The sequence below is a fragment of the Chaetura pelagica genome, unplaced genomic scaffold, assembly GCF_000747805.2.
Source record: "Chaetura pelagica isolate M959 unplaced genomic scaffold, ChaPel_1.0 scaffold548, whole genome shotgun sequence".
Classification (NCBI taxonomy): domain Eukaryota; kingdom Metazoa; phylum Chordata; class Aves; order Apodiformes; family Apodidae; genus Chaetura; species Chaetura pelagica.
Genome location: NW_009970728.1, coordinates 189,484 through 203,351, shown reverse-complemented (window position 1 = coordinate 203,351; position 13,868 = coordinate 189,484). Strand labels below are relative to the sequence as shown.

Here is a 13,868-nt window from a genome sequence, read left to right as displayed (position 1 = left end):
AAACTCTTCCTGTTGTTCTTGAAGCTCTTCTTAACCCCTTACTCCTCTTCGCTGCAGTCCTGAGCAATGAATGTCTGCCAGATCTGGGAGGCAGCTTTCTCAGACCCTCTCCTTATGCTTCACGTTAGCCAGCTTCACTGTTTCCTGCTCAGAGGCAGGTGGAGAAGGCTCATCATGACATCCAATCATCAGCTGATAGACTATATAAAATTGCTGCATTAAGAACCAAAAAACTTTCTTGTATTTGGAGGAGAAAAATTCAAAATTGTAATCTGCTTGAGAGAAAGACCGAAAATATTAACAACTAAATCCAAAACTCTGTGCTACTGGTTTGTTGTTTTTTTCTTTTTACTGAGAAAAAAATAATCTTACAGGAACACAATCAGGCTGAAGTCACCCTAGCAATAGATTTATTTTTTATTTTTTAAATTCTTATACTGTGAAAAAATTAACAGCCAATATAAACTAGTTTAACTTAAATGAAAACTTAGTAAACAAAAAAAACAACAAAAGATACAGGTCACTGATACTAAAATTACATAGGTAGGATTTTACTGATTGCTGACATTATTGATAGTCACTACTACCATTTCTGTGGTATTTAATTAGCAAGGGGCTTTGTAACTTTTGTTTCTCTTTACTATTTGTCTGTTTGCACAGAATAAGACAAAACAACCTAAAATTAAAAGAACAACCTGTCTTGCAAAGAACCCTTATTATGATGTATGTATTTATGAAAATGTTCCAAGAGGAACTGTGTACACTAGGTTCCTAGCTAAAGCAATATTCAAAAAAAAAAAAAAAAAAAAAAGCTATAATATCTCAAGACAGGAAAAAAACTCTTCCTGTTGTTCTTGAAGCTCTTCTTAACCCCTTACTCCTCTTCGCTGCAGTCCTGAGCAATGAATGTCTGCCAGATCTGGGAGGCAGCTTTCTCAGACCCTCTCCTTATGCTTCACGTTAGCCAGCTTCACTGTTTCCTGCTCAGAGGCAGGTGGAGAAGGCTCATCATGACATCCAATCATCAGCTGATAGACTATCACTCCCGCGATGGCCCCAAGGAAAGGAGCAACAACTGGAACCCACCACCACTGTTTACCAGTCCTGGAAAACAAAGAACATGCACAAGAACTGCAACCTAGACATTAAGATATTCATGTTTGTATCTGGAACAATGAAAGATCTGGTCATCTCCAAACACCACCATTGATTTTCAAAAGACAATAGTACCCCCATGTCTGCAGCACTGATTTCCAAGGCAGATACTGCCCCTCACTGCAAGCTCAGGGGACAAGCAATTCAGAACCGCTCCTTCCAGGACTCCCAAGACTGTTGCTCCACCAAGAAAGGCAAGAAGCACTTGCAGTGCCTTAACTAGGCACCTTTACTTCCCTCCCACTGCTTGCAGGAAAATATCTTTTGACAGCTTGACCCCGCTCATGGCTCTCAGTTTTCTCCAGCTACAGCAAAATGCAAGTGTAACAAATGCTTTGCATTTTCTATTGTTAAAAAAAATAAAATTATGATAGGTTCATGTTCAAGGTGCAACTGAACTTCTCATAGATGCTTCTAGATTTCCTCTTTGATAGCAAAGTTAGGCCATTTACTCTCGCTGCTAGAAATCACCAAGCTTCTATGACTTCTTACAAAATAGGAGCAGAAGAAACAGTATTTTTTTTAAATCCAGAGATACCGCACGGGTGCTAAGACTCTTTATGCCAGAGCTACCACGTGCTTAGTCTTGTACTTTTTTCCCCTTGATGTACAAGGTTTTGATTGGCAAGTACTTACCAGAACACTTCAGAGCCCCAGCCAGCAATGGCTGTGAAGAGACGAGGCCCAAAGTCCCTGGCAGGGTTAACAGCATAGCCAGAGTTGAAGCCCATGGAGGTTCCAATAACAAGGACAACAAAGCCAACTGTGAAAGCCTCCAGACCCGTGGGGACAGGGTTGTTGTAGGGATCAACAATAGCCAAAACACAAACGATCAGGGAAGCGGTGCCAATGAACTGGGGAGGGAGGGGAAAGAAGAAGATGGATTAGATCCAGATTAATCTTTTAACCAAATTACTTAACTCCTCTGAAGTCCCATGCCTTTAGTACTCATTCTCTAAACTGAAAGAAATGCTATGGGATGACTCAGGGCATCATCAGACCACAGTAGACTGAGCACCCAAGGAAATGGCAGAGTGGAATATGCTCCTCCTGGCAGCCCATAGAGTCAATCAAGCCCACACGTTTTTCTCTACCCCAGAAGAGCCATGAACAACTGTTTGAGCAGCCAGAAAAGCTGGAGACATCTTACTGAATGTGTTTCCCACATGCCACAGCTGGGTGGCTTCTGTCTCTTCATGGCTGATGGCAGCTTCAAGGGCAAAACAGTCACCCCCGACACCAACCATCTCCCTACACCCAGTTGGCCCCTAGGTTGTGCAACACCCACAATAGTACAGTGGGAGCAAGGAGGAGCCATCTTTCCTCAAACTATTGCTCTTCAAGGGTTGAGACCAAGTTGTATCCTTTCCACTGGTGTCCTGGCCAGTCCTGTGAGACTGGTCAGTCCCCTCAAGATACACCTTCTTGCTGTAAGGGTGCTTTCTAGCTCTGCTCTTCTTATGAGCTAGTGAGGTACCTGTGTTAGGTCCAAACACCTTTCTGGATATCTTCTCTTTCAGTTTCATCTCATTCTCTAACTAAAGAAGAGGCATAGAACTACCCCAGAAGATTCCTCTTCAAATGCACCTTCATCCAGGCAGCACCCTCTTACCTGGTCAAAGAATCCATTCACAACATTCAGATGCTGAGATGGATAGGTGGCAAAGATACCAGCAGTGGCATTCTGTCCTGTTACAAGCAGCTGGTTGTTGCCAAAAGCCCAGATGGCATCTGGAGGGGGGCAGGGTGGGGAAGAAAAAGGAGAGGTAGAGAGGTCAGCCTTTTTTCCAAAAACACAGAGAGAGGACCCTGTTTGGAAGACAGCTAAAATCTTGGCTCCACAGAGCCATGTATATTGAGACAAAATTCCCTGAGCATCCCATTGCTATGTGTTGAAAAAACATTTGCTGTAGAGCATTAATTTGGAAAACTTAAGGTGTGATCCACCACAGCATTTTACCAGTCAGGCTCAGATCCAGATGGCCTGAGTCCTTGTTCCTATTATTTCTTGTTTGCTGGGCACCAGGAAATAGTTGGAGCCAAAAAGTAAACACTAAGCTGACTCCAGATCTCTCCCAAAAGGTACCCAAATGCCTGTGGTATTAGTCTTGGTGTCAAGACATAAGATATTGCTATTCATCAGCAAACAGGATCTGGGCTGATCTTACACTTTCCTCTAAGCCAACACACAATCAGTCTCACCTCTCAGGGTCATCTTGTAGAGCAGTCAGCCCCTTACCTACCACTATTTATAAGCTGAATAACTAGCCAAGTAGGCTGACTAGATTCCCTCCTTGGTTAGTGGAGAATAAAACAGACACTTTCTGAAGATGGGTCTTCCATAGTTTAGGTAACTAAGATGGGATTAACTCTTCTGAGGAGAATATTTCAGACCACCCGAAGGAGGTTTCTCATATCTCTGCTTTGCAAGAAAAAGCTGCTCTGATTTGGGAAGCAGCCTCCCTGAAGTGAGTCATGAAGGGCATCTATTTCACCCCAACAAACACAGGAAGTTTCTGCACTCACCGTAGTACAGCCCAAAGACTATGCCAGCTCCCAGAAAAGCCCCCAGGGTTTGGGCCAGGGCATAAATTGGTAGCTTGATCCAGGGCTCCCGAGCCAAGAAGCACATAGCAAAAGTGACAGCTGGGTTCAGATGTCCACCTGCAGAGAGATTGGTGGTTATTGCACCTTTACAGACAGTATTTGCACCCCAGAGATAAGCCAAGGGACACTGACTTCCACAGCAGTGCCACATAGGAAAGCACCACCATCCAGACTTGCACAGCAATTGTCAAAAGAAGTCCAGTCCACATGGAGCCACAACATACCTGATACTTGTCCTGCAATCAAAATGCCAAGAGTCACAGCGAAGCCAAAGGCCAGGTTAACAGTCAGGAAACCTCCATGACTCCCTCTGCTGAGAATGATCTGTGCAACGGAACCACAGCCAAAGAGCTAGAAGGAGAAGAGAAGACTGAAATTAGCCTCTGTGCTTCACATCAGGGCCAGTTACTGACCAATGCCTGTAACTGCTCCACTAACACTTGCATGCACCATCACAGCCCACCCATGACTCAAAGCCTTCAAAGCTTCAACCTTCAGCTGAGGAATCTAGGTGTTACCTCCAGGAACAGCAGGGAAGGAGACAGGACTCAGAGCAAGCCTATCTCCTGGCAGGGAGGAACAAAACTAGGGTCAAAATCAAATGCAAGATCAGACCACAGTTCACATCGCCAGGAGACTGGGGGTGTTTGTCCATGTATCTAATTTTAAGGTGGTAGGTGAGAAGAATCAGTGAAATAGCACTAATCCCTGTACCTTATTGTTAAGAAGGCTAATTGTTTCACAAAGTAGCACACAGATTGGCAGGTGTCAATTGTACTAATGCCTGGAAATAGAGACATGAATGAAAGAGTTTATATACAGCCTGACATTCCTGGAGCCTTCTTTCAGGTGGCACTGGCTGACAGGGAAGGATGGGGGCTGCCTCCTTGAGCTGAGGTACCTGCAGTGGTCCCAACCCCAAGGTGCACTCTCTGTTATGTGCATTCCAGGCATAGTGCACCCCATCCCAAACCAGCCATATTTTTCCTATGGCAAAATCATGGAAGAAAGAATCAGAGTAACATAGCTGGCTTGTCTGTGCAGCACCAGCATGGCAGAGACACCATCAAGAGAAGTCCATGTTCCACAGACAGCCTCCCACCAGCACAGCCAGAGGCTTGGTCATCTGCTCAAGATCAGGGGTGCACCAAAAACTCTAAAAAGTAAATACTCTAAAAGTAATAAAAGTAATTTCTGCTGGATGATAGAGGGTGTTTACTAAGGGAGGCATTTGCTCTTTTTTTAGAAGAAATTTACTTCTTTTAAAATCCAAATGGGTGATCCTCATGTTCCCAACCACATGCAAAAACCACCCTTTCTATGCTCACCCTTAACAACCCAGGCCAGTTTGCCCTGGCAGTTCAACTCATCACTCATCCAGCTGGAAGGTTTCTGCCCAGCCAAATCTCTCCACTACCCACTATGTAATTTAAGGAGCCCTAATCCTGATCATCTGTGTGCTTTTACCTTCCAGTGACTCCATCTCAGCTGATTCTTGGTCTGTACCAGGGACCATCACATCAGCAAGTACTGAGAGCAACCTTAAACTAGGACAGGGATTACAGCTTGCTTCTGAGATCCTCCAATCTAGGGATTAAGGCCTGCCTTATTTCTGCTGACCACATGCCTGTATCTACACACTCATCAAGACTTTCTGCTTCTGTGAATTCCACCATCCCAGAATTACTCAGTTGCCACAGAGGCAGTATCTGCTTCTAGGGAAAAATCCACCAAATAGGCACCCGGGCAACAGAGGTGCCTCTCATCACCTCTCCTGCCAATATTGGACATGCCCATTGAGCAATGCACAATGGAGATTAGAAGCAAAGCCAAAACACACCTAACTTATCCTCTCCCTTCCCCTTGACAACTGATGCATTACTAATAAAGCAAACACTGCGCTCAGGCTGCGGGGAGAGGGGCAGTAAGATAGGGTGAAGGCTGACTCATGAGGGGTTCACTCTGTATACAGGTGCCTCTTGACAAGGAGGCAGGTCCCCAAGACAGGACCTTGTCTAGAAAGAACAAAGGAACTGTTAATTAATGAGAGGGAACACCCAGCACTGCTGTCTACTGAGAGCAGTCAGAACAGCCCCTTCAGTGTCCTAACCCTGAGCTGTCCAGCTGGGAAACCATGGCAGAGAAGACACCCAGGCAAAAGCAGAAAAGCTGAGTCTTGTTTATTGCTCAGAAAACAGAATCAGCTGTGCCCAAACCACTGAGGAAAGCGTAACTCAAACTGAGCTAAAAAATACTGGCTGATGATCAGGGTGACATCTATTCCTTCCCTTAACCCAGAAGAGCTCCAGCAAGCTTTAGACAAAGGTTTGGAGAGAGTACTTAGTCATGGTGTTCACCTCTAGAGCCACACAGCACATCAGTCTAAGCAAGGAGGGGTTGAACCTACACAAAGCTGCAGTTTGGCAGAGTTGGCCCCAGCTTCTTCCAACTGATTAAAGTATTTGTGTTACTTGCCCTGAAAGAACTGGCAGTTCTGCAAGTGGATGGTGGTTGTCTCGTGAGCCACATATCTTTTGGTTGCAGAAACCACAGGGTAAAATTTTTCCCCCTCCACCCTTTGCTCACCCACAAAGCTCTCTTAACCTGCATGGAGGCCAGGTCTGCCATTTCTCAAGAGTCTTTCCCCCATCCTCCTCTCCCCCATCCTACAGTGCAACAGTGCTCCAGCTTTTCCTCAGGAGAGTCTATGGGCCGTGCAAAAACACCCTGGAGCCACTCTGCAGGAGCCTTACAGCTATCAGATGAACCCTGAGAACTATTTGGCTTAATACAGCTTAACAGTAGAAAACTCGACCCTCAGCAGAAAAAAAGAGCAATCTAGTATTTAGGTGAACTTTGACATGCAAGTGTGCAAATTCATCCTGCACCAGTGGAGTCCACTAAGCATGAACACATATTCCCATGCACGACATCCATTCCTGGCATTTAACTTTAGGGAACCAGCTCAGATCTCACCAAGCCATGCTTTTGTGACAAGTAGCCTGACATTACAAAGTTTTGTTGTGGCAGTGTCTATTGCAATTTTTAATCCAGCCATCTCCACTTCTGCTATTTGCTAATTTTCATTCTAATTTGTTTCTCCAAGTGATATGAGGCTGGAGACCCTAAGCATGCATTTTTTTAAACCTTCTTTTTCCATCAGTCACAGAAGCATTTAGAAGCAACCAGACTGAGTTGAAAGGCAAGGAGGGTCAAACAGAAGCAATTCAGCATTTATCCCAGTGATCTTTAAATTCATACAATAAATGTAGAATTTCTTAGTCAATATTACAGCATTATTGCCACATTCACATCCAAGGCAGAAATTACCTCTCATTCGTAATTTGTATTAATCTGCCTCCAATTCTTTTTTTATCTTTCCTTTTTTTTGTAAAAACATCCCCCAAACATTACTAGAACATCCCTGCAACAGAAAGCATTACACTCCCCATGATCCAGTAGCCAAGTTCAAAAGCAGATTTAAAATGCTAATAAAATTATTGCAACAGAGCTTTACTCTGGTGTATTAAAGCTGTTCTCCTAGGAACTGAGGTCAATGCATCCATTAACCATGTTAATGGAACACTGGTTCCTAATTTCATCTTAGTGGCTCTAGCAGATCTAATGACTTTCCCTGCCAACAGGGATACTTGCCGCTCCTCTTCCCTCATGAGCTGATCCAAGACCTTTCACTGTGAAAAACAACAAATTCCATGCTCTGCTGGACCTGTGAGTTGAACTAGTTCAAGGGTAGAGGGGCTGACAAACTCAAAAGCCGGAACAAAGAAGGGGGAAGCCAGAAAGCAGCAAAACCAGGAAAAGGTAGCAGGTCACTGGGTGAAACTTCACTCTCAGGGAAACAAACTCCCTGTATCCTGGGCATGTTTGGAGACTGGCCATTTGGCTCTGTCACCCGAGGTAAAAACACCCTGTCTCAATGTCTGGAGACAAGAGAGCTCCAGAGCTAGTCAAGGCTGGTAGGAAAGGACCTTGGAAGACAAAAAAAAGTTTAAAAAGCTAATGAAGAAGAGAAGCTACCTGAGTGTACAGGAACACCTGTGAATAGCAGCTCTGAACATGAACCTGGGAAAAAGGCAGTGCTCAGCACTCCCCTGCACCACAGCCAGGTTTCCTCCCTCACTTGCCTCCTCTTTTATTTGCTGCTGCTTATCACACCTTTAGACACAAAAGGCCTGGATGCCTTTGCTTTTGGACTTCAGACAGACTGATCTCCAAATCAAGGTGGGAAAGTTTCACTGGCAGAGCCCGAGAGGAGTGTTACTACCCGAGTTGCAGCTTTCCTCTTCATCCAGCAAATAAACCAGGGATTAAGCAAGAAGACTACTGTAAATCTACCCTAATCTCCTCAGTGAATGGGAAAGGCGTCTCAGCCCTTGCTGCTTTCTGGTTAGTGGGGAATATGCCAGAAGGGCAGTCAAACCATGAATCTACTCCCATGGCCAATTCAGGAAGAGAGTATGAGATACTGACGGAAGATTTCAAGCATTAGACACACAAAGGGACACTTGCCTTCATATCAGAGTGGAATTTAGGACTGTCCTACAGTCCCTTCAAGGGGGGAGGCTGGGAGGGCACAAAGGACTCTCACTTTACAGATGGTTTAAAACTACCTCTCATCTCCTCTACAGCCTAATGCAAGAAGGGGTTAAAGGCACTTAAGTCTCCCCTGTGGCCTCTTGCTGCACTCCCCAAGGAGCAGGACCCAGCTGGGTAGATATCAAGACATATCCAACCCCATTGCTGTTTGGTCAGTTTTGGACAGTTAATGAAAAGCTTTGAGCTCTTCTGGTGGAAGAGGTGAGGGAGAGCAGCAATGGTGCCATTTCCCATGCCTCCACACCAAGCAGCACAGACCCTTTGCAGGGAAGGATCAGCAGCACTCAACTAACAGCAAAGATTTCCAGTCCCTTTCAAATCCCAGCAATTTTAAAAAAAAAAAAAAGAAAGTATAATATTCTCCAGAGGCAACAAGCTGGGTGGAAGGAAAGGGTCACAAACTGAAGAGAGATGGTGGGAATTGCCAAACCACCCCAGGTGGCTGCAGGATGAGCAGCAGCTTTAAGCTCTGCACTCCCAGCGGTTACCTGGAGCTTCCTTGTCAGGACAGCTCTGATTGAAAAGTAGTTGGAAATTGTTTGGTCCTTTCTTTGCTCCTCTGCAGCAGTGAATCACAGTTAGTCCCAGTTGGAAACTAATTATAAGCAGCAAGTTCCTTCTGCAAATGTAAAAGCCAAACAGAGCCAGCTTTGATATTTACAGCCAGCAGAGCAAGGCAAACAGATCAAGCATTTAAGGGAGGCACTGAGGCCCGGTTCTGGAAATGGGGCTTTAGTGAGTTGCTACAGTAATAACACAAACAGCAAGTGACTGGGAAAACGCCTTCAGCTTTTGCAGTGCTTAACTGTTGCCAGCAAGTGGTGCTTCCAACACAAGTATAAAGTTCAAACCTAAAGTACCACTTGGAAAGTGCATTTTGAAGGGGGAAAAAAACCCAGTCATTTTCATTAACCAGAGGAAAGGTAGAACCAGCATTACTACTATAGTAACAGTAGGGACACTGCCCACAGAATGAAATCACAATGTGGAAGGTGCTGTACTTGCAAAAAAAAAAAAAAAAAAGAGAGTTTGAGAGCACCGTGGTCATTATGCAAGTGAAAGGGAGGAGGGAAGAAGCTGAAGCCATGCCAATACCCATGGTGCGACAAGTTTTACACTACACAGTTAAATTCAAAGTATGCTGCAAACTTTAAACAATCTCTCTCCCTTCAGCTCAGGAAGTTAATTTCAGTGTAAACAATGTTAAACCTTAAATCCATCCCTAATATTGTTCTGTTAAAGCCATATCTGTGTTCAGACAGTTCTATGTCCCACTAAGACAATTTCATGGATTCTACATCCTTCCTCAGGTATTTTATTGTCTGAAGCCCATAAGAGATCAGGCTCAACTGCAGCTAAATGCATGTGTACCCAGCTCAGCCTGCTGGCAGAGAGGGCAGCAGGAACTTTTGCAAGTTGTAGAATAACAATCTTTCTCTTGGAACTACCCAATTCAAACTACTACCTAGGCCATCTGAAAGGGAAAGAAAATGATCTCAAAGGCTCTTCTGTTTTAGGCAGGTGATGTAATAAAGGATGCATAAGAATCCAAGTGGAAGGGAGAAAATAAATAAATTCTTTTTGAGTAAAATAAATAGAATCTGTAAGTGCCACTTCATTGACAGCAGAAGAGGTGGGACAGCTCCAAGGCATAAATGCCCAGCAGAGCCATACTACAGGCTTGCTGCCCTGGAACTCTTTTCTCTCTCTGTACACCCTGCTGTTGCCTGCTGACAACCCAGGAGCATTCACTGCATTTGGGACTTCCCCATTTCCTCCACCAGCCCGTTGTCTCCTACATGGCCCCAGCACCCACGGTGGTGTTGCTGAGGAGATCCTAGGTCACTTTTACAAGACCTTTAAGACAGAGTTGAATGTGTTGCTAAAACCAGCATTTTCATACCCACAGACACCAACTTAGGGACTCCTGAAGAAGGAGGGGGACACTCACACACACGTCAAAACCCAGCAGCTCTGGTGCTCACAGGGACAAGACACATGTTGCCCACTTTTGCCAGTGTGTCATCCAGCCATGCTGCTGGGTGCCCATAACCACCCTAATTTTAGAGTCTGGTTATGGTTTTGGACCAAATCCTTCCTCAGCTGCGGTGCACATCCCGACTCCTCCCTGGACCAGAAAGGCAAGGCTTTTGGGAAAAGTAATCTCTGATACACCAGCTAATACAGGTGGATGAAGGAACTACATTTTTTTGGATCACAAGCCCTTCTGAATGCTTGGATCTGCATGGCTAAGGCTTGCATTGTTTCTCCAGCAATGTTAACTTAGCCATCAGGAGATTCCTCTTACCTTACCTCAATCCTAAGACTAACTACAAGAATAACAGTCATTCAGGGACAGTAGCTTTTTCCCTGTTAATCACCTTCGTAAAAGCTTCTTCCCACCTTAATCCCAAACAGTCCGTCCCTGAAAAATCAACAGGACTTGTTTGCAAATCACCAAACCTGGGTCGCTCTGACAATATGGCTATTGCACTGTGTGAAGCTGCTTTCTTTCAACAGCAGTAGCATTTCAGGGGGACTCAGCTGACCCTCCATCCTCCCACACAAGACCTAGCAGCCTCATTAAAAAGAACCCTTCCTCATAAAAAAATAATCTTATTTATTAAAGCATAAGATAGTGCGTTGGTCCACTTTTAGCTCCTCCAACTTTCAGTTTTCTCCTCAAACAGTCCTACCATCAGTTACAAGGAGGTGTAAACCTGCAGTCACTCCACTGAAATTTGTAGGATTCCTCTGGCTTTACACCGCTTCAGAGGAGCTTTTACCTGCAGGTATTCACTGTGCAAACACCAACTCAGTTCTTCTGTAATATTAATGCAACAGAGTCATCAAATTTTGGGCAGTCCTGCATTTTTGGATGCAGGTGTCCAAAGCCAGATACCCCTATCACAGTTTTGCCACCCCTGTATTTTTTTCCCTGCTCCTCACGCACCACTGTTCTAGAGGTTCACATCTGCCTTTGACTTAAAGCAAGCCAGGGCCTCTCGAAACATCTTCAAACTAAATCATTTACAGAGATACCCACCCCACTTTATCCCTGATGTCCCATCCCTTTGGAAACCGAGCACTAAAATGGGCAGAAGTTTTCTTGCCGTTCAGCAGTCAGGAAAAACATGGTGAGCACAAGCTCCCAATCGTCGGCCAGCACAGGCAGCTTCAGTGTCATGCAGCCCCACTGATAAGACCCTGAGGAACTTGCAGATGACAGCCAAAAAAACCAACACCATAACAGTTTAAATTCTGGCTATTTCTTCTCCATAGGAAAACAAAGCGAGGAGAGAAAAAAGCTTTCGCTTCCCAGGGTGATAACACTTGAAGTGTTTCATTGCCAAGAAAATATTCCAGGGCAGACATAAAGGAAGTTTTGCATGCTCTCTAGCAAACACTTGTTGCGTGCACACTCTTTTTTTTGCTGCCTGCACTTTGCAGACACATGGAAGCCCCACCAAGCTCTGCAGAGCCCACCATCTGCCAAAAAAAAAATCCAAATGTCACCCTTTAGCAATTTGCATTAGTTTTTTTCCCCACAGGTAAGCATTTCTCTAGTCCCCATGGGGCAGGTTGCACTGGAGCTGGGCTCATCCCCAGTGCAAACTCCGAGAGCAGCGCAGCCCCTTCACCAGGACAGTGTCCCGCACACCCAGGGGTTTAGCAGAGCATCCCCACACCACAGCATGTACTCACCACCAGGATCAGCGTCCCCAGGCACTCAGCCAGTGCTTGCCGGACCAGTTTGTTTCTGATCCTCAGGTGGTCCTCAATAGTAGCAAGAACGTCCTTTTGCCTCCCCATCGCAGTAGAGGTGCCCTTCAAGGGATGTCAGGGGAAAAAGCAGCAGCTAGCAAAGCCTCAGCAAGGTTTCTTCTCCAGCACAACTGCCTTTGCTTATAAATAAGTACAGCGATGTCTGACACACCTCCTGGGTAACCACACCCCTTCCACCCACTCTTCAAACTCAACCTTTTTTCCTCCTTTTCAGCATAAAGCAGAGCGGGTGCTTTTCTTCATTTTCTTTATTGCTTGTATAAGTAAACAAAGGATTCAAGAGTTTCAGAAGACAGAATCAAATGTGACAAAGATGTTCAGCTCAAACCCCTGCTGTCTTCATTAGTTACCACCTAAAACATAGGGTCATATCTGCCCCTCTCCAGCTTCAGCTATGGTCCTAAAAGCTAAATGCATGGACTGAGCAGTGTCTTAACCCGTTTGTGCAACCACAATACTCTGCTTTCAGCTTTTTTTTCCTCACATATTTCTGCAGGTGAGTACTTCTGTGCTGATTGATGCTGCAAGTGTTTTTACAGCAAAAGCAGGAGGGCAGGAGGGTTTGACTCCCTGTGCCCATACTACAGGCTGAGGCCAAGGGACCTCCTGACTCCAACAATTACCCAGCTGAAGGTCGTATGAGAAAGGAAGACCAGACCTCTCACCTTAAAGAGCTATCTCAGGGTCCAAATTCTTGCATATCATCACAGTTTCTCTTCTCAGGGCTTTGGGAGAGTGTTTTTATCTGAGTTCCCATGAAAGCTGTGAAGAAAAGTTGTGAGAGGTCCCAAATGCAGGGCCAATCTCTTGACAAGGAGACCACCAACTCACTGAGTCTCACAGGAACGAAGCTTTGCTGTCTTTTCAGCCTCAGTAATGTCCTGTATCACCCTGGGACAGTTCTATGGGATTGTCTGAATGAAAGCTGTCCCAGTCTGTACCATCCGGCGTGAGGGTTTCTAACAGGACACGTGCCACCTGTGGCATCTGGTTTCTGTTAAGTGAATAGTAAAAATTCCCCAGGCTCCTTGACTTGCTGGGGCTTGACACAGAGCAGAAAGGCTGAATTTGCAGGACTGAAGGGACACTTTCGCTGGATTTGTTCCCCCACCTCCTCTGCAAAGCCACAGATGCCCAGTTTTCCTCTTCTCCTTATTTAACCATCGACTTTCCTCTTGGAAAAGTGGAGCTTTTTAGCACACTGGTGAATGGGCCTTTATTTTATACAGAAACTGCAGCCAGCCCAAGAAGTAGAGTCAGGAATGTAGTTAAGAAAGCAATAATGTGTGAGGAATCAAAGGCAGGGAAAGGCTTGGGTCCAAGCATAATTACAGAGACAAGAAACTTTCCTCATTACTTTACCCCAGTCTTGTACCACCAGGAGCAGTGGGGATCTCTGAACTGCAGCAAGCACTTCACCAGCCCCCTGCATGCTCTCTGCAACCAGGGTTTGCAAATCCACGCAGAGGACACTCTTTTTTTGCCATCTCTCCCTCTTCTCCTCTTGTCCTCTTGCTGTGCATCACCCAAGCCATGGAGAACCCTAAGCTACTCCTCTGCTTTGTTTCCTCCTGCTCTCCCCTCTCCTTAATACTGAACTCTGTCCTTTCCACCCTGAGTTGGTATCAGAGCCACCACAGCCAGAAATGAAGCTGTGTGTTGGGATTTTCCCTCCCAGCAGTTCCTGAGCTAAGGTCTGTCAG

At 45.3% G+C, this 13,868-nt stretch overlaps 1 protein-coding gene across 1 annotated transcript; it reads right to left on the bottom strand.

Moving 5' to 3' along the window:
* Positions 1-807: 807 nt before the first annotated feature.
* AQP3 (aquaporin 3 (Gill blood group)) lies at positions 808-12,268 on the bottom strand. The gene is made up of 6 exons (XM_010007133.1): positions 12,085-12,268; positions 3,987-4,113; positions 3,682-3,819; positions 2,768-2,886; positions 1,792-2,009; positions 808-1,104 (listed from the first exon to the last, which is right to left on the bottom strand). The coding sequence occupies exons 1-6, from the start codon at positions 12,190-12,192 to the stop codon at positions 936-938; spliced, it is 879 nt and encodes a 292-aa protein (XP_010005435.1). The 5' UTR covers positions 12,193-12,268; the 3' UTR covers positions 808-935.
* Positions 12,269-13,868: the final 1,600 nt, after the last annotated feature.